Consider the following 24,867-nt stretch of genomic DNA (forward strand, 5'->3'; position numbering starts at 1 on the left):
CATGACTGCAGATGGCCTTATGAACATTTACAAGGTGTCCAGCCTAAGCACTCACATGTTGAAGGTTTACTAGTTTTCTATTAGCTTGATTTGTCCTGGCAGATCATTTGCTCCATAGCGTAATAGCTTGGATGCCTTCTGACTGACCTTTTTCTCTTTCTTTTAAGCATGTGTTTTGAACTTCAAACTGTATCTTCGTGTTACAGAGAAAAAAATATTATTTTTTACATTTTGCTAGGTTTAACAGTAACAATACAGGGAAGGAAATTAAGGATTAAATCTAAGGTAGTAGTAATTGGAAAAGATCAGAAGTTCTGCTTCTTCCAACAGTTAACCAAAACCACAACTGTTAGGAAGAAACCAGCTCTGAGGTCTGATGCCATCTTTCCATCTTATCCACTGACAACCCTCAACACAAGCTGGGCCTCATTTTCAGCCATCATGGAGAAAAATTCTTTTTTTTACTTCCCCCTTTCCGCCCCCCCTTTTTATATTGGCTTGTTGGTCTGGATTTTCTTTTAATGATCAAAGTTTAGTTAACACTTGCTAGATGTAGGTGTCTGTAATCAATAGCAACAAAGAGGATGAGAAGGTGAGAGGCTGTCCTTCCTTCCACGCCCCAGAGCACATGTCTGCCCAGAAGCACACGAGGCTCCTGTGGGATCAGGGCTGCCAGGACCGATAGGCGGTGTAGTCCCGCGTTGGTGCATAGGACGGGTAACCCTTGTTCTTGTACGGAGGGTGCCGGGGAGTCATGTTCATGTAGTCACTCTGGTGGTACAGACGCTTCTTGGATTTCTGCTGTGGGAGGAGGGGGAAGACAACTGTGAAAACTCTCATGTTAGCTGCTGACAGTTCTGGCCCTAGGTCCCTGTTCAGGGAAGCGGGCATATTTGTAAGGCAGCTTCAGTTTAAATAAATTTACAAAAGAATTAGAACACGTGTTCTCATCAAGTAATCTGTGGAATTTACTCAACCTAAAAGTAAGTCTCCAGCTTATCTGGTGGGAGATTAACAGTGTTAGTTCTTCAGGTAAAGGAATGCTACACACCAAGGATACAAACTGATGCCTCTTACCATCATCTTGCCTCTCTCATCTGTGGAATGATTCAGCAGAAACAGAGTTTGAGCTGTGAAGGCTGTCCTCATTTATTAGGAAGTAAAGAGAAATTAGCTTAACTCAAACAGAATAAGAGCATGAAAAATCAGCCCAGACTATGATTTTCCTACTATTTACAGCAGTAATACACAATGCATATGTTGTTCTGAACCTTCCTTCAAGAAGTGAAAGAATCAGAGCTGATGTTAATCTTTTATGTCTCCTACTCTAGGCCTCAAAAATCTGATTTCTACTGTTGGATTCCTGCTTATAATGCCCCTGTGAGACAAGGGAAGAATCAACTCTTTTAGAAATAAGAGTAGCAGAAGACAGGTGAAATAATTTGCCTAAAATCACAGAGGAAATATGTGGCTACAGCAGCATTTCAGCCTCTGACTGCTGCAGGCTGTGCAAAAGGTTGGTGTTTTTTACATAGCTTAAGGCTTTATTGATCAGGGGTAAGTAAAGTGCTTCCATGCTTTTTCCTTAATAGTGATCATACCCTCTTTTGTGATCTCCTTTTTACTGAAATTCCCTTCCCACGGACAGAAATAGTTGCATATGCTGCAGTATACATGCATATGACGCTGTGGAATTGGAGGAGGTTTGCATTAGAAAATCTGATGGCTGAATTATGTTGTATGCGCAGAGTGGGGCAGTTACTATGAAATATTTTAAGCTTTTTAACATTAATATTCTGTATATGCAAAGGGTTGAATGTGAGTTACATACTGCTTAAGCCATGTAATGCAGTCAGTGCATGTAGAGCATTAGATACAAAGCTTTATCTCTGTGTTCATCTCCATAATACAGGATTTCTGATTCACCTAGAAGGTATTTTTGCATGGGAGAAAGACATTTTGCTAGCATGAGTGATTGTTGGGCTGTTACAGGATGAAAGACTGCTACTTTTGCAATAGAAAGCAGTTTTCCTTCAGGGAAGGCAGAACTATATGAAAAGAGACAAATCTTTAGCTGCTTTCAGGAACTGATCAGGCTTGCCATGTCTGTCGAGTACCACAATTAGGACCTTTTTTTACAATTCACAGTTCTTCTAGGCAGCTGTTTTTACATTCAACAACACTCTAAATACATCCATAATTAGAATACATATTATCTGAAAAATACTACTAGCAGTAATAACAGCAGGTAAAAAATGATGCAGCAAACAGCACACATGGCAATGCAGCCTTGTCACCCTTGCTGGGGGCAGATGTGTTAGTGGCAAAGTGTGAAGTCATTAGGTAGCAAATGAATATAGCACAGAGAAAATGGTTCAGATTGTAAATGATGGATTTGAAGCCATAGCATCTCATCTGCAGCACAGCACTGTAACACCAGCAGCTGCTCTAGTAATCCTCTCAGCTCTCTCAGTCAGCCTCTACAACAGGGCACAAAGAAGAACCACTTAACTGGCCTTTCCATTTTCCTGCAGCAGTGCCCCCTTTGATTGTTTTCCATTAGAAATAGCCACAGATTGAGAAAGTGGCCTTTTGTGAAACACTTAGCAGATCTTAAGCTTCAGCTAGCCGTGACATTGAGTGGCTTTCTGTATACATGCAACATTTAACCTGGCAGAGACTGCACCCTTTATACAGGCTACCTAATAATCGTTGTGTTGAAAATTGCTATTTAACAACAAAAATAGAGGGGAAAGAGTGGAAGGAATTGAGTTCTCTATGTTCAAGTCTTTCTCACATGGAGTAAGTAGTGTAAATTGGCTCTGGAGATCAAGTCCTAAGACTTGTCAAGAAAAACGTCCTTCTGCTGCCCCTGTATCATGCCAGGAGGAGAACTGGATGCAACTTGGGCCAGTCAACTCTCCAAAGAGTAAAAATTATGAGCCATAAGGCTGTCTCAGCTTTCTTACTGTTGATGTACAGACAAGGAGCTACTGAGATCCAGGTGCTCCTACTCCCTTGTAGTCAAGCTGCCAGAAATAGTGGTTGCTCAAGGGAATTGCTGGATAGGCACAAGACACCAGTGCAGATGGTCCTGGGCTGAGGGCTCCCTATAGATTGTTTTATTGTAGGTGAGCTCCTGTCAGTATAGTCTCATAGGGTTTTGCCAGAAATGCTTGTAGTTCTAGATTTCCCTGACGGGTTCGGCTGGCAGAGGTGTCCCAGAACTGCGGGTGTGCAGGGCACTGCCAACACTGTGGCATCACAATCTGCTGTAGGACTCTACTGCAGAAGCCTGACAATCCACCTGGAGAGCATCTGGTGTTTCAGCTCTGTTGGGGTACACCATGGGTGTGCATACATAGCTGGGATGAAGAAACACTGTTGTCCTGTACTGAAGGGGTATCGGTGAGTTAGTGGTAAACATGGCAAGTATAGCCTGAGAAATGAACTACTAGAACATACAGAGAAAAGGAAAATACAAGTTTCTTACCCAATAGTTAAAAAAACCTGCTGTTATTAGCATACTGTAGAGTGCAAGAATTCCAGTCACTGTTGCCAGAATCCACAAAGGAATTGTAGACTGAGGCTCTTGTATTTGGATGGGTGTCTCTTTAAGGAAAGAGCAAAGAAAACTTTAGGTACATGAAATTAAAACCATCAATCTCTGCTTATTTATTCCTTGTTCCAATGTGTCATTTTTATTAATCATCATTTTAAGATCTCTTCTTCAGGAAGTCCAGAGCAGGAATGTAGTTTTACCAGGCAATCCAACTTTTTTTTTTAAGGAAACAAACTTCCTCCAGTCATTATGTAGGGAGTGTGTATAGGGAGGATATTGGCCTACAGAGGTTTCTCAGCTTACCTTTCACATGAATGACAGTCCCATTGCTCTTCTCATTGTAGACGTATGGGGGTGGATACATGACCTCAATTTTGCAGAAGTAGATGTCAGTTTGGTTGGCATTCATGTTCCAAAGATTGAAGATGACTTTGTCTTTATCATGATCCCCCTGGCAGTTGAATTCTTTAGTCGAATTGCTCCTAATTTTGGTTACGTTCCATGAAATAAAGCAAACTTCAACTGAACTGTCCGTTCCTTTGTGTAGCGAAGCTCGAAATTCCTTCCCTGTCCCATTGTATGTGTAGTTGCAAACTAGAGTTGCAGTTTGGTTAGTTACAATGAGCAAAGGATGCTGAGCCACTAAAATCTTGTTTTCTGGAAGGGAGGGGAGAAAATGAGAAGAGCACTTGTTTATAAAATATAGTATGAGATTTCAGAACCCCACATCCTCCCATGCAACTCTTCTCCATATCTCCTCTCCCCTGCTGACACTCCCTGCCAGGGAGTACAAAACCACCCATCTGCAGAAGCAGTTTCTCACAGAGTTTCTCACTGCAACTACTGTTGCAGCAATCCACCTGCATGTAAATAATATTACAGTCTTTAGGGGAGACTGAGATCAAGAGTGTTTTTCTTCAGTCAGAACACTAGCAGAGACAGTGGCCTGTGATTAGGATGTAACATCAGAGCTCAGAAGCCTAGTCTGCACCTGTGTGCTTGTGTGTACACCTAAGGCCTTCTTAGTCTATCCTTTACTTAGCCAGTAGTTTCCTGAGGAACATTATGGAGTGAAAATACTATGAATTGCCACTGCAGTCAGATAAGAGAATATTATTTATACATTTTCTTTTTAATTCAAGGACTCCTGAAGAGTTTGCAGGTGGATCTGCTGAACCATTTCAAGGGTTCAGACCTTGGGCAATGAACACTAAAAGCATGAACTGCTATCATTTTAATGTAAAATAAGTAATTTCTCTAGCCAGCAGCTGTAGTAGATTCTTAATCTCTCAAGGGACACAGGAGCTGATTAATCTGACACTGCATTGGCACTTAGCACTTGAAAAAAGCCTGAAAAAAGCATGTCACATGAATGTATAATTGAATTTTAATTGACCAGACTGATACATAAACAGGAAATGTTTTCTGACATGTAGACCTCTGTGCAATCATCTGCCAAACAATGAAACATAGCAAGGACTATGCAGAACAACAACTTCTTCCAAGAAAAGCCATCATGCACAAATGAGGCCCTTCTTTCCAAATGATGACACCTAAGTAAGAGGAAGAGAGTTGTGGCTCTCAATCTAGAGACTTGCCAAAGCTTTTATATGACTGCTTAAGTCTTCATGCAAGCTCAGTTCATATGAAGTCTGGATGGTCTTTTACAGATCCCTGAGAATCACCATGGCTGTTAGAATGACAATTGTGCCTCTTGTCCTCAAAATGTGGTATAAACATAGATTCTTTCTACTTAATCCATGTGGTGAGACTTCAAAAAGGCTAGTAAGGGAAGTGAAGTGGGAAGGAGGCCAGAACCAGAATAACCAGAAAATTACTATTTAAAACTGTTTTTAACAATATTTAGGACCAAATTAGGCTTACTGTAGTCATGCCTGCACAAAATGATGAAGTATCCCAGCCTCTTAAGCAGGATACTCCTTTGGGATGAATGTGAAAGTAAACACAAGAGATGCATGAGACAGCAAGGACTAGTGCTAAGGTGTGGGTAGTAAAAACAACCTTTGGCTAGCAGGTTCTCCTGTTATCAGCAGAACTTGTGAAACTGCTGAAGTTGTTAACTCTCTTATTGAAAGTCTCATTTACCAGCCCTTGCTACAAATAAGAGAAGGAGATGTGAGACACGGAATGCTTTACTTGCTATCTTTAGCAAAGAAAGACTGTAGCCTATCCTCCTTGCATCTCTTTGCTCAGCACTGTTAGTGAGGGAGTGGAGGAGAGCTCATAACAGCTCTGAAATTCCACGTCCAGGCAACCAAAACACTGTGAAACTTTGATTGAAGGATAACCTTTCCAGGCTTTCCAATAGAAAGAGACAAGGATCTTTGAATCCTAGGACAGAGTGGCTAAGTAAGAGAGTAAGAAAGCAAGTCTTTACTCAAGGTGGTGCCTGTGGTGAGTTTTCATCAAAATGAAGACATTTCAGCAAAACAATTTGGTTTCCTTGAATCAGCATTTTCCGACAAAAGCTCTCACATAGGCTTATAAGGCATTCTAGTAAGGGGCGAGGTTTGGATTCCACTGCTTTAGACAAGGTATTTGATCATATTTTTGTTGGCGAGAAAATTGATCTTCGGCCTGTGTGGCAGTTTGCAAGTCTGCAGTAGAATTTTCCCACCTTTAGCAGAGCTTAATTCTACACATCTCACTTGAGACAGAGTTATTCTACTGCTTTGCAGTATTTGTGCACTACTACAACCCTGATTGTCACAGGGACTGAATACACCTTCAGGGGAGACCTTTTCTGTCTCAGAGTTGACAGCCAAAATAGGGGCCCAGAACAGACAGAAGCATTACACTTTAAAAATGCTTGCCTGTTTTCATTGCTAGTACTAACAGAAAACAAATGGATATTTATTGCTCAGCCTCATTATATTTTCTCTGTGGCCAGAGGAAAGTCAGAGAACACTGAAAATCCCATCCCTGAGGGACTGCCTTCAGATGTTTAGACTCTTCTGCAGATCTCAATGACTTATGCCCCTCTCTTTTGGTGTCATCAGCTAACCTGTATTCCTGATGTTTAGACCTGCAAGTTCATGCCTTGAACTCCACTGTTTAACTACAGCTCTGGACTATTTATGTCCCTGCCATGACACAGTGCTAATTGGCAACTAGTCTCTTTTGATACACTTACCTAAAATGATAAATTTCTCCAATTTATTTTCACCTCTTGTATTTATAATCCACTCTGCTTGCCTTGTGTTGCAGGCTAGGTTTGAAAACCCAGCTCTGTGCTGCTGATGCTGGGATGGAGACTGGCTGAGCAGTGGGAAATGCTCATTTGTGGGTCATTAAATGAAGACAGCTCCTACATGATTGAAGCTAAGCACCCAAATCTACTTTCACAAATCAGTTCAAATCTAAATTAAAGGAGATATTTTTGTTTTCATTTATAGGAAGAACTCATTAGCACCACATGAATTGGTTGGGCTGCAATGCCAACAGGGGCAAGGCAAGCTTACCCCACTGGCATGCTGGAGAAGCTTTGCTGTCATCCTCCTGCTCTGGACTTGGAGCTTGTTTTAAATTGAAGAAAGTCAGTCATACTAAAATGTGTGTTACTTTCATGGGGATGACAGTAATGCCTAACATCCCTCACTTCCCGGATGATCTGAATAGGATTTGACTACATTCTTAGTAGGATCTAGCCCATTCCAAGCAAACATGGGCTGAGGCTGCTTTTGCCTTCACAGAGACAGTTTTTCCTAATAAGTGTCACTTTGGGTTTGTTAAATGGTGAAACTCTGAAACATTTAGTTGGTGTTTCCATTCCCCTAAGTAGGGTTATGATTGCCACTTCAGAGCTCTGTTCAGCCATGCTGTGTAGTAATAAATGTCTGTATCTTGGCCTTACCCAGCCAAGAAAATACCAGTTATGAAAAATAATTGTTTACAGTTTCAAAAAGCAGTGACTTTAAAAATGTAAAATCATTTCAGTCAATGTACACAGGCTGCAAGCCTGCTCAGGATCTTAGGATTTATATGCAATGGTGTGTAAGATCTCTGAATGCTTGTTAAGCTTTTTATAGATAATTTGTAGTGTTGAATATTTCTTGTAATCACACGTGAAGGAGTTTTGGATCATGAAACAAAATGCCATCCATCTATAATATCTGTAAAATACTGACTCTCTGATCATTGAACCAAATGCAAGCAAAACTTCATTGAAGCTTTTTTTTTTCTATTCACCAAGAAAGTGAAATAGAGTTGACAAAGTATGGAAAATAACTATTTTGAGGTGTTGCTTTTTTTTTTTTCACCAGAACTCTTCATGAATCATCATCAGCTATTGGAAAAAAATATTCTGCTAAAATATTTAGTGCTCTCCTTCCTTTTTATTGCAGCTGACTTCAAGAAGCTATTTTCCAGAGCAAAGTATCCAAAATAAGTTGGCATTTCTGTAAGCACAGGAAAAAAAAATGGCCCACCTAACTCCCTGGGGGGATAGGGAAAAACCTAAATGAAAAAACTGAAAGGAATTTGTTTAAGCCACAGGCAGAAAGGCACACAGGTATGTTATAAACAAAGCTATTTTGTTTTTGCTGTTGCTGGTTTGTTGTTCAATTATGCTTACTCTTCTTTCCCAGATACAAGGTTCCTTCTCTTGTACTTTGGTTCGAGGCCACCCAGCTGTGTGATGGGCAGCTGGGGGGAACCTCTCCTTCTGGCTCTTTCCTGCTTTGCTGTAAGTACTGCAGGAGTACTCCAGAAAGCTCAGGTGACACTCTTGCTTTAATCAAACCCAGTGTGAGCACAGGGGTTTTTCTTGGCAGTTTGTGATTTGTTTTTTTTAAAACAGGAATTAGTTGATGTCATCCTACTCTCGGCTAACCTTGCCTCATATCCATCCATCTTTTGCATTCTGGTAATCTGGGTAGGTTAGAAGTTGATTTTAACCCCCAGAGACCATAAGCCAGAAGGTTATGTGGAAAGTAAAAAGATGAGGTCAGTTATGGTACACTGCAGTGGGAACCTCCTTATATTCCTTATTTCACAAAATACCAGACACTTGATCTTTGATCTAGCTGCCTCTCTGACAGTCCACAGCAAGGTAATTATTTAGCCAACAAAAAGGGGAGGAGGACCAACTTTGCAAACGTTAGTGTTTCTGCAAAAGGGAAATGACTGAACTAGTATTTCAAGTCCTTTTTTATGATTTAAACTCAACCTGCAGCAGCCACTGGTATAGTCTAAGAACAGGATGAATTCTGTGGATTTTCCCAAACCAAAATACCTGAGGCTTATAGCGCACTTCATGGCTTGAGGAAGTCCTGCAGGGTTTTGACCTGCCTCAATGTTTTCCATGTACTAAGGACCACTTATCTTGAAAATGAAGAGTGAAGAAAATAGATGGGGAAAGAATGAGAGCCCTGAGAAGCATATGACCTCATGTGCTTCTCTTTCAGAAGTTGTACAATCTTGGTGAATCTGTTGGAGAAACACAAGGTCTTCATGCAAAGCAAGTGTATGTGTGTCTATAAAGCCGTGGCATAACACCTGTGTCTGAGAACCTCACACTGTGATTTATTTTGTTGCAATTCAAAAGCACTGCTTAAAAGCTGTTCACACCTCATGGAAATGTGTTCAGGACTGTTAACCTACTGCTGATACTTATCCACTCCTGGAATTAGTGTCTTCTTTGACAATCCAGGGGCCTGCTCTGGAAATAATTATGATATTGCAAACATAGAATTATAAACATGGGAAAGGACAAGGAAAATACCCCTATGATTTCTTAAAAAATGTATATCACAGTGTCATGCAAACAACAATGCCTTCACTAAGGAAAAGAATTACGAAAGAATAATATAGAAATAAGAAAAAATATATTCAGTTGCATCTCTCATACTAGAAAAAGTGAAGTTTTAAGATGTTCTCTATGTTATAAATTTTGTACTGGAAACCAGATTTTTATTCCTATTTGTAACTTCCCTGGAAAATACAAAACACTGATATTTGGAGAAGTTCACAGCCAGCAGTCTGAAAAATTGTCTGTCTCAAGATTATCCTAGCAAAAGCCAGCATCTCTTGCTTTGCTTTGCCTTCAATGTACCCATTGGAAAGACGTGTTAGGTCTGAACACAGGAACACTACATCAGCAAGCCAACACCAAGATAAATACCCTCAGCACAACAGGAAGATTCATTAAGATTCAGGATTTCAAAATCTCAAAAAGTTTTTTTTTTTTTTTCCGGAAGATCTTCAGAAAGAAACTAGATGTCTAGTTAGTATTGGTAAACCGCTAAACAATGCAAAAATCAGAAACTTGGCAAGTCCCATCCTTCCACCTTTGAGCTCAGTAAGCAACTCTCCTTTAGAGCATTTATTTGCTGAACCTGTGAGGATGTTGTTGCACTCAGCACTGGAGCCCATGACACCAAGCCAGGCCATGGGGAAACCTAAAGCTGTAGAAGTAGATTTGGGGATGTGGAGAGTCTGCCCCAAGACAGGCGCTGGCACCAGGTCTGCTCAGACCTGCTGCCCCCAAGAAAAGGCACTCGTGAGCAGAACTTGCTAAACCCAGGGTGTAGGTGAAATAAACACCCCTCTACCCATGCATGCAATTTCCAAATGGATCTAGAGAGAAGTCAAATTAAAAGAAAGCTCTTGGGTCTCATCTTGGAGGGATACTTCTGGCAGGAGAAAAATTGGCCTCTTGGTTATATCAAATTGATCCAATTGCAGCATGCTGCCTCTCCCCTTTCCCAGACCTTCAAAGTGAGAAAAAAATAGGGGAAAGGACTGAAATGTGGGGGGTTTTTGTTACCTGTTACATCAGCAGTGGGGATGAAGAAGAGCACCACGAGGATCCCCAGAAGCATGGTGTTAATGGTGGGCCCGCTGCCTTGTCTCCACCCCCTGCAGGCACTGCCGCGACTCCCAGGGCCCCGCAGCACCAGCCTTCCTTCCCTGTGTGGCCGAGCTGCACCCTCAGGTGCTCACACAACCTCTCTCCTCCTCTCTCTGCAGCACGTGGTACACTGCTAAGTAAAACTGTAACGGCAATGCTTGAACAGGAAGTTTAATTGTTTGATGATTTTAGTCTTAGGAAGTTACCTCTGCGAAGCTCAGTAATGCTTTAAAAGTGCTGGAACCTTCATCTCAAGAAGGGACTGCCAGCCGTGTATTGCAAAGAGTGGTTATGTTTGGGGCTCTGCAAGGCTGCTCCTGTGAGGGAGGAATGGAATTCCCCAGAGATGCAGTGCTCTTTATTTACCAAGAGTACATACACATGTATACTGGTTCCATCATGATGGGAGATGCAAACACCAGTTTCTAAGTTCCTGGTGGCCAGATCTGGCCCCTCAGGAAGTTGTGTGCTCAGGAACCTTCACCTTTCCTCACTCGTAGGAGCAAAAATCTTCCTCTCTTGGCCTGCCATGTTGCTTCTGCCTGTTTTCCCAGCCCCTGGGAACACTGACATTTTTGGGCAGTTTTTGTTCATAGTAATTTCTCTGCATCTGCTTGTTGCCTTGAATGCAGAGCCAAAAGTGCAGGAAATAGTGATTTGGAATACCTTCACATTTTGAAAAACATCCCAGTTTATGATGAGTGCAACTGTAATCCAGTTAACATCTAGAGTAAAGGCAGCATGCAGCAAGCACATTGCTCAGTCAGTGCTTTCATGGAGGCTGCCTTATGTAAAGGTTTTTCTTGAGCTCATCAGGTAAACATTCTCTCTTCCTTTGCTCTGCAAGCTCAATGTCACCTCCTCCCTTGCAAGAGCATGTTGTGAGAGCCAGGTGATGGCATTTATAACTGTGAGGCGCTCTGGTTATTAACTGTTTATTTTGTAGTTATACAAAGTAGTATAGTAGTAGTTCTACTTGCCAAAGTAGAAATATTCAACTGTATCAATGCCTGTCCCTATCTTTGATTTATTTGAGAGGAAAGGGAAGGCATTTAGCAGGAAGACTTTCAAGAAAATTGGGCAGTTATAGAGAGAAGTGAAGAACCATGTACTATTCTTTCATATCCCTTAGTATCTGAAGCCTTTAGGCCATGTTTTATCAGAAATTGCAAACGCAATTTATGAACAGCCTCAGCTGGCATATTTATCTGCAGTCTAGAAATTTAAACAATATTCTTTTGTTTCATAATCAGTGTTAGTTGCCTGCAATACTCAAAGTTTTGGAATTTCCTCAAATTATTTTAAAAATATAAAAGAGAAAAAAAATAAGATTCTCTCTTTCTTAGCCCACTTTTGTTGTATCTAGATAAATGTTCTGACACATTTTTTTTAGTCATATGAGTGTACCTTCAGTTATCAATGAAATAGTCTCTGCTTAACTTGTAGTGAGAATCCCTCAAAAAAGTTACAAAATTCAGTACCTTTTTGCTGAATTGTGTCACAGAGATGAAAACCCACTGCTGGCTCTGGTAGCATCTTCTGGCTCTGGTAACTCAATCTACATAATCTGCATCTTGGCTGTCAGATCCTTTCTGTATTTGGGATATGGACTGGAAATACACAAGGAGTGCCTTTTACCCTCATTACAGAATTAGCAGAATATATTGCAGAGAGAGAGATAGTGCCATTCATTTCCCTGTCATTGGCAAAGGGACACCATTCAGGTGGAAACCAGATTATGGAAACAGCTGTGCAGGAAGAGATCCTGCTCTAAGAGTACCATTAACAAAAACCTGAGGGAACAGTGTGCACTCTCTAGGTGAGGTCCATTTATTCCTTTTCATCCCTTTTTGCTCATCATGTGCCTCTCCCATTGTGAGGACACACCATGGCACTGAGTGCAAACAGGAACTGGACTGGTGGAATGGAGGAGAGGAAAGAGGGGCCACTGGGCAATTATCCACTGTGGCTCTGGAGACCAAGCTGTGATGGATCATTTCTCTCTGTGTTGATGAATAGGGGTAATAGTATTGCCCTTTTCAGAGAATCTTTTTTTAGATGTGATTTTAGTTTTGCCTAATCATCTCTTCTTTGATCTCTGGAGTAAGGAAAGGTGCTTTTCTTCCCCCAAATAGCTTTTGGCTCATCTGCTCTTCTTGATTTTCTAGGACTTTGAAACCCTTGTGTTTCCGAGGGTATGGCTCCTTTCCTTCTCAAAATTGCATCTCTTCCTCTAATTTAAACAGTTAGTTTCCAATCACTTAGATACTTGGCTTCACCACTTTGCATGTGTGATCTATTTCTTTTGCCAAAATTATCCTGAGGGCAGGGGAAGAAGATATTTTAGCTTTCAGCAAACCGTCTTGTACTTAGGGCAAACCACATAAAAGTTTATCTAGGAAAAAAGAATGTGAAAATCTCTGTCAGTATGCCCTCACTTTTAACTTTTCATTATTCTTCCACCTCTCAAAGTATCTCTCCTTCTATATCCTGAGCATTACCCAAGGGTGTTCTGCAGTAAAATTAATTCAGGCAGTATTGACTTCTATTCTTGCCCCATTTTTCATTCATATTTCAGTCTGTTGAGTCTGTCTGTACACTGGCAGACAGGATCTGCTTGCTGTCACAGCAATGGAAATCCAGACTAACACTGTAATTTCAGTAGAATGAGAGCTGTGAGAGCACTGAAAGAGCTAAAAATGCCATTTGGCCGTGTTTGGGGAAAAAAAAGTTTCCATCCCATCACAAAATGGCTTAAATTGCAGTCCAAGAGAAGTAAATTAAAGGTTTGTAAATAGTTTTCCAGGGTACACAAGAATCTAGAGTATGAGTTTGGGCTTTTTACTCATTACTGTATGTAAATAAAACAACAGTCTAGGTATTTGAGCATAGTTTTTCATGCCTACTGTTAAAAACTAAGCACTGACATGAGCTATGACCTGAGTTTCAGAAAAATCCAACAGGATCTAGTATGGTTTCTGAAGGAAAATATCCTTCTGAAAGGTTTTTGAATGATATTTCTGGATATCTTTAAGAGTACCAGGAAATCCCAAGCAGGCTGCCAGTTTGCCTTTACATTAGAGAATGAGGAGGTAATGACCCACATATCCTCAGCCAAGTGTTCAGCTGTTGAAGAAGGACATTCCAGATTTGTTATGATTAAACAAATGGATAGTTTAGAAGGCAATTTTAAAATAAATTAAGCCTTCCTTCAGGCACTGGAAGTTGCATAGTACCATAATTGTTCCCAGCACATACTCTTGTTCTCCAGCAAATAAAAATGTATATGCAGACTACAAGAATAATTGCACTAATATACTATCATTCACTTATTTCTGAAAAGTCCAGTCTGATGGGAGACAGTAGGTCTCTAAAATTCCCTTTTAACTACTATAGACAAATAACTTTAATATCCCTATACTGTCCTGCAGCTACATAGTAAGATTAAATTTAACAGTTTTCTAAGACAATGTTCCTCTTGCTTCCCTACCATAAAGAATCACGACACGGGCCTTGAGTGAATAAATCTAGGTAGCATTCTTTTGCTTGTTCTGCATACTTGTACATTGTCAGCTGCTAAAGTAAATGCTTTCTTTCTTACAACTGCAACTCTTAAAACATCTTGATTCTTCCATTGCTGCTCCAAGTAATGATTTAATTTGAACAGTGCTATGTACCCTTGGTACAGATGGAAGGTTGATTCTTTCACATCTTGCTTATAAGCAAGTGTGCTTTAACTAGCTGTAGGGGGATAGAATATAAGAAAATAAAGATAGTGTAGAAAGTAATCTTACCCCTAAGGAGTTGCAGCTGGGCCCATTATCAAACTTTAGGAACAGGCCTGACTTTAACAGGCCACAGCTGTAAGCATGAGAAGAAGAGCGCTGTGAAAGAGTGGGGTGGCTGGCTGAGAAGGGAACTGGAGTCAGGGAGAAGGGAACTGGCTGCTTTGTGAAGAAGAAAGAGTCAGTGCTCTGAGGAGCTGTCCATGAGAAAACACCAAGAAGGTATGGAACTTTTGTGATAAGGAGGCAAGAGTATGGAATCCCTGTAATAGGATGGCAACAACTAGCTTTTGTAGAGGTAGGGTGACAGAAAGAGTGTAACATGCTGGCGTGTTATTCTTAACTAGGAAGACCAAAAAAAGTATGTTATTAACCTACAATAGTTTAAGTAGACTTGGCTTCTCTTCCATCTGTGTCTACTATGTCCAGTAAGTTAGCCCAAGGAGCTATGTTGCATTTGTTACCTGAAGCTCTTCATATATAGTCCTAGTGTGTCACTAGCATAGGACAAAGTACTGCCATCAAACACATATAAACCTGAAAGAGCTTAAGAGAAGCCTTCCCTATTTGAGAAAAGAAACATTTGCTTGACAGACTGAATATTTTAATGCTACTAGATGAAGCTGTTCATTAGTGCTTGCTGGGCAAGGAACAGGGGTTCACACATGAACATTTCTGGCTCTTATCAGGTTAAAAATCTCATCCAAGTTTCAAAGTTGTAACCATTTCTTCTGGCTGTTGGTGTTCTTGGTTTGAACTGTTAGAACAAGTCTTAAAGGAGGTTGATTAATGAGTAGCAGAAGAATGGCTCACAGCTGCATGATTAACTCTTTCTGTCACCTGCCTGTAATCTGACATATGGCTGCTGCTTCATTAGAGGCCAGTGTTTAGGTAGGAACACCTGAAATAAGATCCACAGGTGAGTACATATGTATGCTAAATCTTGTGTAATAAAAGCACTTAGAGATTAGGGCTGGAGGAAGGATTTTTGTTGACTGAACTGCTTGGTGCTTTTTCCTCTTGGGTAGAGAAGGTGAAGAACCCTACATATTACCATGGAAGACACAGCAACAAAGCAGTTGTCCAGTATAGGAAGGAGTTTGGCATGTCCCTTTCTTTCAAAGGGAGGTAATTTACTTCCTTCTCCTTTGTCCCACTGAAGACAAAAGAGATAATAAGCACTGCAGATATATTAAAGCAATTTTAAATAAGAAACATCTTCCGAAGAGCTTAAGACCTAGAAATCTTGAGCAGGCAAATTCAAAATTCATCATTGTGCGAAAAGACAGCTTCCAGACCTGACTGTCTATATATTCTTCAGAAGTTACATAGATCTCTAAATGCCAGTACAAAGATTTGTCTGCTGGGACTGCGTTTTCATATCCGAGGGCAAGGTGGAGTGTCATGGGAGGTCCTGTCTGAGGATTTGTAAAGGGCTGCTGAGGGAAGAAGGCTTTCTGGGGCTGTGCTGAATAGCAGTCCCATGGAACAGGAGCCCAAGCCTAGGAGTTACACATCCAATATGATCTGACTAGACTTGGCTTCTCTGCCATTTGTGCCAGCATTTCCTTTTGGAGGGAAATAATAGACCAAAATTTTTGCTGCCAAAAGCAGGGCATGAATGGTATGGAAAATCAGGAATCCAGAGCCCTGGGGCAAAGTAAGAATGAAATCAAACTGGTGGTGTAGACACTTGAGTCACTTGGCAAATGTTACCCATAGTGAGGGAATGCTGTAGCTGAGGCTTCCAAGGAATTGCCTTTATTTGTAGAGAGCAATCTGTATAGCCTGTGTTTATGGATAAAGCCTTAGCCAGAGAAAGCATTTTCATCTCCTCTGGCTTCATCAGAACCAGCTCAGCTCAGTATATTAGGCTTTAAGACTGTCATGTTAAAGCTCATTTTAAAAGCTTTCACTCTTTCACATCCTCATTGTTGTGTTACTTTTTGTCTTGCCCTGAATTTCACAATGATTGGTGGTAGTGCTATCAGCAGAGTGCATGCATGGTGAAGCACTGTACTTTTACAGTTCTTCCCATTTACACAAACTTGGAAGGAAGCATTACTCATATTTATGAACAATTGAAACTGGAATAGAGCACTCCACACAATGAGAGCCCCTTTGAGGAAGTGTCAAAGGGCTGCCCAGCAACCTCACTCATCCAGTGGAATGTATTCTTTGAGATTACTTCATTCTGAATATTTCTCACAGGAAATAATTATTTTGGTAGACACTAGCACACTAACTTGTTGGATAAGCACTTCCAAATTAGTCTTTTCCCTGAAGACAGTGGCTTCTTTACGCCTAGGCAAACCTAGCTGATGTCCAAATTCAACAACTTTCTGCCTGAGAAGTGCCCTATTCTTAGACTGTGGTGTTGCCAACACGAACCCACAGAGATGTTTTCTGCCAAAATACTATGAGAAACAGACTTTTCATTGTATTTCTGCTGCTTCAAAAAAGTACTGAGTCATAGCACACTGGAAATGTTTGTGCAGGGCTGCATAGGAAAACATCACAAACACATTAGAAAGAGTTTTAAATATTTCCATATAGGAACTAAAGACCAATATTCCTGATTCTTAACTGAAAAGTACTGAAAACAGACAGAGATAATTTTCAAATCACAGTAGGAAGCATCTGCTTACTCATTTGGAGATGCATGTGAGTTCTGATAAGTGCTTATTAATTTTATAATGGAATTTTTTTCTTAGGAAATAAAGCCTGCATTTTTTTCAGCATGCCAGCATTCCCTTAAACTATTCCTTTAAACAGGAAATTGAAAACAATTGCTTTGCTGTTTACTAAGACCTTACTGGGTTCAGAGGGTAGGAATCCTTGCTGGCTTAAAGAGGAGGAGAAAAAAATCATATGGTGGTTTATTAGAAGTCACATCCACACAAGAAGCAGAGAAAATATCCATCCTTTATTTCAAAGGTGTCCAGTCTGTCTACTGGTGCAATGATAGGGTCCTGTAGGTAGCCACCTGAATGTTTAGATGTCTCCCCTGATATCTCTTGAGCCCAAGAGGTGTTGGTCCCCCGGATGTGGCAGTGAAACATCCCTCAGCACAGAGTGACAGGCGCACACACAGCCCCGTAATGCAAAGTGCCACCCACTGTCCTTGGCATGGCCACCAGACAGCACAACTTGCTCTTACAAGCTAAACCTCCCACCAGAGATCATCCCAAACTGCCTGACAACCAAGCACCATGTGCCAGAACACCCTGGGGAATCTGAGCCCGTAGGCAGCTATTAGGATTGGAAAGCTTCTGCTTCGCCTTGCTGCTGCCCTGTATGCATATGAATTCCACTTTAATAAAAGCAGAATAATCTCATCTCTTCCTATACACAAAGTTTGACCCTGAAGAGGTCCTGCTATGTATTGCTTATTGCAGCTGTTGGATAATCTTTCAGATGATATTAAAATACAATCAAATTGTAATATCTCACTAAGCTTTGGAAGTTATTAAAAGCAATGTAAAACCTCTGGTTTTGCTGATTTTAGGACAGTCTGAGAGTTTATAAGAATTGAAGTACATTTTTGTAGCCAGATCTATTAAGGTTTTATGATAAAATTGGAGTTCATGATTAAATTTCTGAGCTTTTAGTTTTATGCCTTGGAAACCTGAAGTTTTCTGCTGTCATTTTTCTATGGCTTCAGCAGATTATTATTGATGACCCTATTAACCCTAATTCTGAATTCTATTTGCACATGCTTTTTTAAAAATTATTCTGAAAGTCTCCACAGTGTCCATGTGGTTCATAAAAAGGCAATAATTAATTCAGTCCTCTTTCATAATTGGAAGTAATTTTGTAAATGCTTTTTACAAAACAAATTATTCCATATAACATTTTGCCTGTTCAGCCAAATTTCTCTTACTTAGTATTACTTAAATTTCCATGACTAGTTGCATGTGGGTTTTGTATTATATGTAGTATCCTTGGAGGTCTTTGCAGAGCAGCACTGTCTGATAATAGACAAATTAGAAGTAGCAGAGCTTTTGGAAATAGAAGAAAGTAATTCATAACTCTTCTCATAATCCCATCTCCCTCTTGGTTTCCAAGGGTCGTGTTTGCTTAAACTGTTAGTTAAATGCATTGTTAAATGCATTTGAGTGTCCTAAACATTTTAAAAATGATTTTTAATACAGATTAGTATTAATAATTATCTGTTCAGGAACTGATATGCTTTCATCATTATTCTCCTATTTTAAAGGTTCCACATCCTCTGTGAGAAATGATGGCATGTGAATTATGCAAACAGTCACATACCCTTGGGGACTTAAAAAGTAATTTGGGTATTTTCAGAGACATTGGTCTGCAAACAACTCATCAATTGAAATGTATTTGTATAATCTGTTTGGTGAATATTTATGATTAGTCCTACAAACACAGGAGTCAGGATAATGTGATGGTCAAGTCACAAGTAGGAAAAATGTGCTAAATTAAACGAATCACTTATTACCATAAACAATTCATCCAGCTCTGAGTCTGGGAAATAATACAGCTAGTAGAAATAGTTATCTCTCTTTCTGAATGCCTAGAGGGGATTAACTGTGTGAGGACATACCTGTATAAAGAAAGTAAATATCTTTGAATGTAGCAGGGAAACTTTTTGAAAGAGCCTAATCTCTAGTACTACTGTAACAATGGGAGGGAGAAAGAGTGTTTAGTTCTTTATTTGACCTGTATTAGAGTAAAAGAGCAGCCTTCCTTTTCAGTCTTTCCACTTGACTGTTTTGTAAAGAGGCTGCACTGACATCATTGCTTTGATATTCTTGGCTCTTGACTTTTCCTTTCATCCCTGGGAGTAGGTTGTACTAGTTTTCCTTTGTTCATTAGCCTAGAGTAATGCATTGAGTTTAAGCTAATATGAGAGTCCTAGAGCCACCATTGGTTCTGGACAGGCAGAAGCCTACAAAGGTGTGGGGAGCCAGAGCCAGCACAGGAGCTCTTGAATTGTCTCTGCAGCCTGGCTGTAAACAGCGGCAGGAAGCGCTCAGAGCACAGGACGTGCCCGTGGCAGGCATGGACAGGCAGCCTGCAGGCAGATGGAGTGCACTGTGCTGCAGCTGTAGCCAGCTGAGGTGGGGAAGCATTGTTTGAGACTGCAGGGTAGCTTTCAAAGCAGAAGGAACAAATGCACAGCCATGACCCGGGTTGCCCCCTTGCTAGGAATGCCTGTTTGTAATGGTCCTGCCTGTTGAAGAAGAGCAGTGATCTTGTACTAAGCAGCTGGGGGAGGGCTAATTATTTGGGGTCTGGGTGCCAGTGTGTTGGGAGTTCCAGAACACCCCACTCAGCTCTTGCAAACAGCATTGGCCTCTTTTAATCTGTTCAACAGAGAGACCTTTTCTGTTCCTGAGTAGCATTTGAGTTCATTGCATTTTGCTGAGAATAATATAACTCACATGGATCTAGGGACTTATGGGCTTTCATAACAAAAACCATAGCTCTAAAGAGCACCCTCCTTGGCCACCATCTGCCTGCACTGCAGTGTGTTTCTTTGTCCATGCTTTCATCTACAGTGTGTATACTGGAACAGCAGCCCTTTTTAACCACACAGCAAAGTCACCTATGTATATTTCCTTGCCCAAAAATCATTCTGGTTTGTATGAATATGACTGTGTAAATGTCTAAAACACTGTATGATATTTGCTGCTTTTTAAAAAAGGTCAGCATTTGAACACAATGTGACCAGACTGAAATCCTGGTCCCAGAAAAATCAATAGGATTTTTGACATGGATTTAATTGGGTCAAGATTTCTTACCCACTTATCATTTGGCCTATTGAACTCTGTTAAACTGGTAAGCCTAGAGTGCAGACCCTGTGAGAAGACTGTCTTCCTACATTTTTATAATCTGTTTTCTGGAATATTCCATCATAGTCAGAAATGTTCTAAAGCTTTTATGCTTTCCCACCCTCTCCCCCACTTGGTAATAACTAGCTAATCCTGATTCTATTTCAGTTCTAGGACAGGGCATGAAACAAGAAGAGGTGTAGGTGTTCTTCAGTTAATGTAAAGATGCAACTTTTTACTTTAGGTCTGCCCTCCCTAATGTTTGCAAGTACTCAGATTTTGTGTGAGACATGTTAACTGTAGGCTGTGGTATTATTGTGTGGTTACATCACTCTTTAGGAAGTGTGCTGGAAGGATGTAGATTAGCATGTTGATTTGTTACTCGGCTTTGGTTGTTCCGTCAGCATTTCATTGTTCGAGTAAGACATATATGGGCTGAATTTTGATGCCTTCAGACATATCATCTTACATGGCATAGATATAGGCACCAGCTGAAAGGATTGAGATCAGGTTCTAATCCAAGCAGATCAGAATTTGAAAAATATGCAGTTTGGCTCTTGAAACCATAAGGTCTAATGCCTTCTAAATGTGCTCTCTCACCACAGAGCAAATGCACAAGTCTTGTCTAGCTTGTCATCTAAATTTTCAAAGCCATTGTTGCTATCAGGTAGCAGATGTGTTTGGATTAAATACAATTTCAGGAAGATACAGTTGTGCTACCTTGTGGGCAGTTGACATTGATGATTTATATACTTAGGCAAATGCACTTTAATGGATATAGCTAAAAACCCACAGAGACAATTGTATTTCTCTCAGCAAGACCAAATGTCTCTAAGAGTTGACATAGTCAGCTGTCCCTGTAGCCCTTGTGAAAACTCTGATGATATGAGGCTGTTTTCTGTGATGGGGACTAGAAGCACAAGATACTTTTGCAGCTGGAGATGCTGCCATTTTTTAAAACTTTCACAAAACACTCTCTGCACCTTGCATCAGATACCATGCACAGATAAGAATGCATGAGAGGCATCCACACTTTAGTGCTGTCTGGCAGAAAAAATCTCTACATGCTGAAGAAACAGAAGGCCTAGAGCTCTTCTTGCTATTCAGTTAAAATACTGGCCTTGTGATCAGAATAATAAAAACACAATCAGGAGGATTGTGGAGGAGGTAAGTGCTTCCAGCTTCCATGACCTTCTTTTGGAAATTGAAAGAGAAGGAAGAGAACAAAGGAGTGTAGACCTCCAGAATGCACATTTTAAAATGTTCAGAGATTTGGTTGGGAAGCTCCTGCTCTGGACAGATGTAAGGGAAAGTCTGCTAAGAAAGAAAAGACGGGTGTTAAGAAACTAGAGGATTGCTGAACATGAGTATATCAGTGTGGCACTAGCATATAGGATGAAACATAACTGCAAGAGCACAAAATGAAGTAACATGAGTAAATTATGTAAAGACTAAGAAGAAACACTTCTGCAGGTACACAAAAGAAATATACAGTAAAGTAAATCCCAGGGAGCTGGGTCATTACTGAACAGAAAGGGGAAATGTTACTGAGAAAACCATGTGCTGTTTTCGACTCAGGGGCTTCACGACCCTGCTGCAGGCAGATAATCAGCACAACAGACACCACAGCAAAGCAGTATAGTCTGCACCTAGAGTAAGGAAAGAAGTGGTTGGAAAGGGCATAAAGAAGCCAAATATATTCAAATGAACTGGTCTAAATGAATTACAGCTTAGAACACTTTGAGAATTACCTGATGTAATTTCAAAACCATTTATAGTTCTCTCAAGAAAGCTGAGGTATCAAGAAGAAAAGAGGGCAAACATAATACTTGTTTTTCTCTCTTTTTAAAGAAAAGTCAGAGCATTAGACAGAGCTCAGCTTATTTCAGTTCCTGAAAAAACACTGGAAAAATTAGTCAAGCCATTATTCATAAGTACTGAAAGGAAAAATTGTGGCTCTCTGAAGAACAAACTGCGTCAAAATGTCTGATTTCATCATTGGATGAGGTAATCCTTACCATGCTGACAGGGACAAGCAGTAAATGCCATATATCTTGATTTTCATAGGCTTCTGGCAGAGCTTTTTGTAAGCAAGAAAGAGAAACATGGTCAGATGAAAGTATCAAACTGATTGGAATCAAGGCTCAGTAGTTACAGGCAGTTTGCTGTAAAAATAGAGGGGTAAACTGAGCTCCTTGGTTCTTAGGTCCATGGGAGTCTGTCTGGCCTGGCACTGTTCATTACTTTCATTAATAACTTAGATGATGAATAGAATCTGCTTTTCAAATCTGCACACATAGCACTGGGTGGGAGGGAACTGCAGGCATATTGGGGGATAGGATTCAAATGGTAAAAACTGGACAAACTGCAGAAACTGGTCTTGCACCAAACCAGTAAAGTGCAAGGTTCACCAGCGATGCAGGAGCAGTCTGCAGCACAAGTACATAGTGAGGAGCAATAGGTGAGGTAACAGCTCTGTGGTGGGAAAAAATGGTCTGTGAGGATCTGAATCAGCCATGCCTTTAGCTAGAGCAACAAGTGGTGGCTGGGGCAATGTGCAGACAGAAAGCTGTGCCCAGCTGGAAGGAGATGAGAGAGGTGCAGTAAGATCAGTCAGATGTCTGGAAAGGATTGAGGAGTGTGTTCACTCACTGAAGAGGGGTCTGAGGGGAGAATAACAGTCACTGAATGCACTAAAGACTGCTGCAAAGAGGAAGGAAATTGTGTGTCCTCCATGTCTGTCATAGGCAAGGCAAGAACTGATGGGATTGCACTGCAGCAAGCCAGATTTCAGCATTAGGAGAAACTCTAAGGGGCAAGTGTACCCCAGCATAGCAGCAGAGTGACCACAGGTTTCCATCTCTGGTGCTGGAGTCTTTTAACCAGTTAGTCATCCCTCCAGAGTGATTTAGATGTTGAACAAATCCTGTTTTGGATCACAATCCCCTTATGCACCTTTTTCTATTGACATTGAAAAGTATGCAACACATCACAGTGAGCCGATATAGCCGTTGTAAAGCTTCATGAATCTTTTGTGGGTTAAGTCTGTTCATTTTACTACAAGATCTTAAATGTAGGGAGAATATTTGCACACAGCATCCTGCCACACATGGAACAAATGACCTGGTTTTCTTTGAAATACTTCACATAAAAAGAGGTTCCTTGATTGACTCTTAAAATTAAAACAGTACACCTCACATGTAGTTTTGAGCATTATGTAGTTGTTCACTAGCTTGTTGAACCCATTACATTTTGTAAGAACTGCTCTCAGTTTTGGAATTTTTCATTAAAGAACAGTCTTTCTAGGGAAGAAATATAGGCAGTCAGGTAGATGGTGGCAAGTTACTACATATTGATTATAGATCTAATGGCAAGCTGTAGACATCAAAAGAGCAAACTCACTAGCCAAACATTGCTTGTTCACAAGCACTCATGGCTCATGGATCTGGAAGTTTCTTTTATGGGAAAAAGATTTATTTGAAGATTTCCAGTACTCCTGGGCTTCCATTCCATAAAATCTAGCAAAACAGCTGTTGTTGTGGTATTTTTCTGTTATTCCTGCTTGCAGCCTCAGCTGAGACTGAGATGTGTACATAATAGCACAAGAATAGGAGCACACAGATGCGAGGCATCTGACACTGCCACATTCAGCCGAGTCACCCCAGAGAAGCGGCTGGCCAGTGGCCTCACTGTCCCTGTGTCATCACAGGGTGTTCCTTATGTACTGAACTCTTTTCCTGGAAAGGGTGGCACTACTTGAAGCAATAAGTCTTACTATAAGTAGTGTTTATTCAGAACAGAAAATACTCATCCCAACCCAAGAGACAGTCTTAAACTCTCACATAACCTGTGATAGGAAGCTTTGAGAAAAGAAAAAAGAGCCAGACAACTCCAGCTATTTAGGATTTAGTGACCTAGCAGGGTTGACTCTGCTTCTTTCTGGCCCCAGTGGTTTCCTAAATGAAACCACTAAACTTTGCCCACTCTACAGAATTATAATCTTCAATTTACAGCTCTGTGGTCCCTGCTTCTCTTGCAGCTGGTCCTATCTCTCAGGAGGACCTGCCCTTCTCCAAAATCATGGGCCTGGAAACCTTCTGAGAGGTTCTCTGGGAATATGCCCATGACTGTGATCACATGATACACAAGGCAGTGCAGCTCTCATCTGCATCCTGTTCTTCTTCATGCACAGGGAGCATCTCTCTCTCCAGTCTCCTCCATTCACCTCTTTGTTTCCTTCCTTATTCCCTTTTGCTTTTCTTCACTGTACAGGACTGCACACCACAGGACACTTTTTTCCAGTCACTGCCCTGCCTTGCTTGCTTTGTGGATGTTTGTTTTTTGCCTCATACCCTTTCCTCTAGACTTTGTAGAGGTCCTTAGAAAATGGGTGCATCTCTACCAGTTTCTGTGGTTTCTTTTGCAAAGGACAGTCTGTCCCCAAGTCCAGCCAGATCTTTGCAGACATTTATTCAAGCTGCCAAAATCCTTGAGGTTTGCCCATTTAGTTTCTAGCCAGTGTGCTGGAGTTGTTTGCAAAATGCCATGGTAACAGTAGAAAACACTGCTGTGTCATTTCATGGTAATGAACAGTCTGAGGAGCTGAGTCTGACAGTCTCAGTGGTCTTCTCTTTTGTTTTGTCCATTTCTCATAACCCTTTGAGTAAGGATGTTTCTGTGTCAAGAACTGGCCAGCCCAGACAAACACATTCTGTTCAGGTCAACTACACATGATTGCAATACAAGTAATAGGACATGTCAACATGAAGGTAGGTAGCAGATGTATCATAGCAATTCTACAACTTCTGGAAGGTACAGGGAAACAATATTGCCCAATGGGAAAGT

At 40.8% G+C, this 24,867-nt stretch overlaps 1 protein-coding gene across 1 annotated transcript; it reads right to left on the bottom strand.

Moving 5' to 3' along the window:
* Window positions 1–584: 584 nt before the first annotated feature.
* Window positions 585–10,414, bottom strand: CD28 (CD28 molecule). The gene is made up of 4 exons (XM_058809894.1): window positions 10,350–10,414; window positions 3,866–4,219; window positions 3,494–3,612; window positions 585–801 (listed from the first exon to the last, which is right to left on the bottom strand). The coding sequence occupies exons 1-4, from the start codon at window positions 10,402–10,404 to the stop codon at window positions 664–666; spliced, it is 666 nt and encodes a 221-aa protein (XP_058665877.1). The 5' UTR covers window positions 10,405–10,414; the 3' UTR covers window positions 585–663.
* Between the last annotated feature and the right edge of the window lie 14,453 nt (window positions 10,415–24,867).

This window comes from Ammospiza caudacuta, chromosome 8 (assembly GCF_027887145.1).
Source record: "Ammospiza caudacuta isolate bAmmCau1 chromosome 8, bAmmCau1.pri, whole genome shotgun sequence".
Classification (NCBI taxonomy): domain Eukaryota; kingdom Metazoa; phylum Chordata; class Aves; order Passeriformes; family Passerellidae; genus Ammospiza; species Ammospiza caudacuta.

Excerpts from the sequence above, each read along its gene's own strand:
- CD28 (XM_058809894.1), bottom strand. The coding sequence starts at position 10,404 with ATGCTTCTGGGGATCCTCGTGGTGCTCTTCTTCATCCCCACTGCTGAT. Across the intron at positions 4,220-10,349 it reads CCCCACTGCTGATGTAACAG|AAAACAAGATTTTAGTGGCT; the intron begins GTAACAAAAACC and ends CCTCCCTTCCAG. Across the intron at positions 802-3,493 it reads CAGGTTTTTTTAACTATTGG|CAGAAATCCAAGAAGCGTCT; the intron begins GTAAGAAACTTG and ends CTCCTCCCACAG.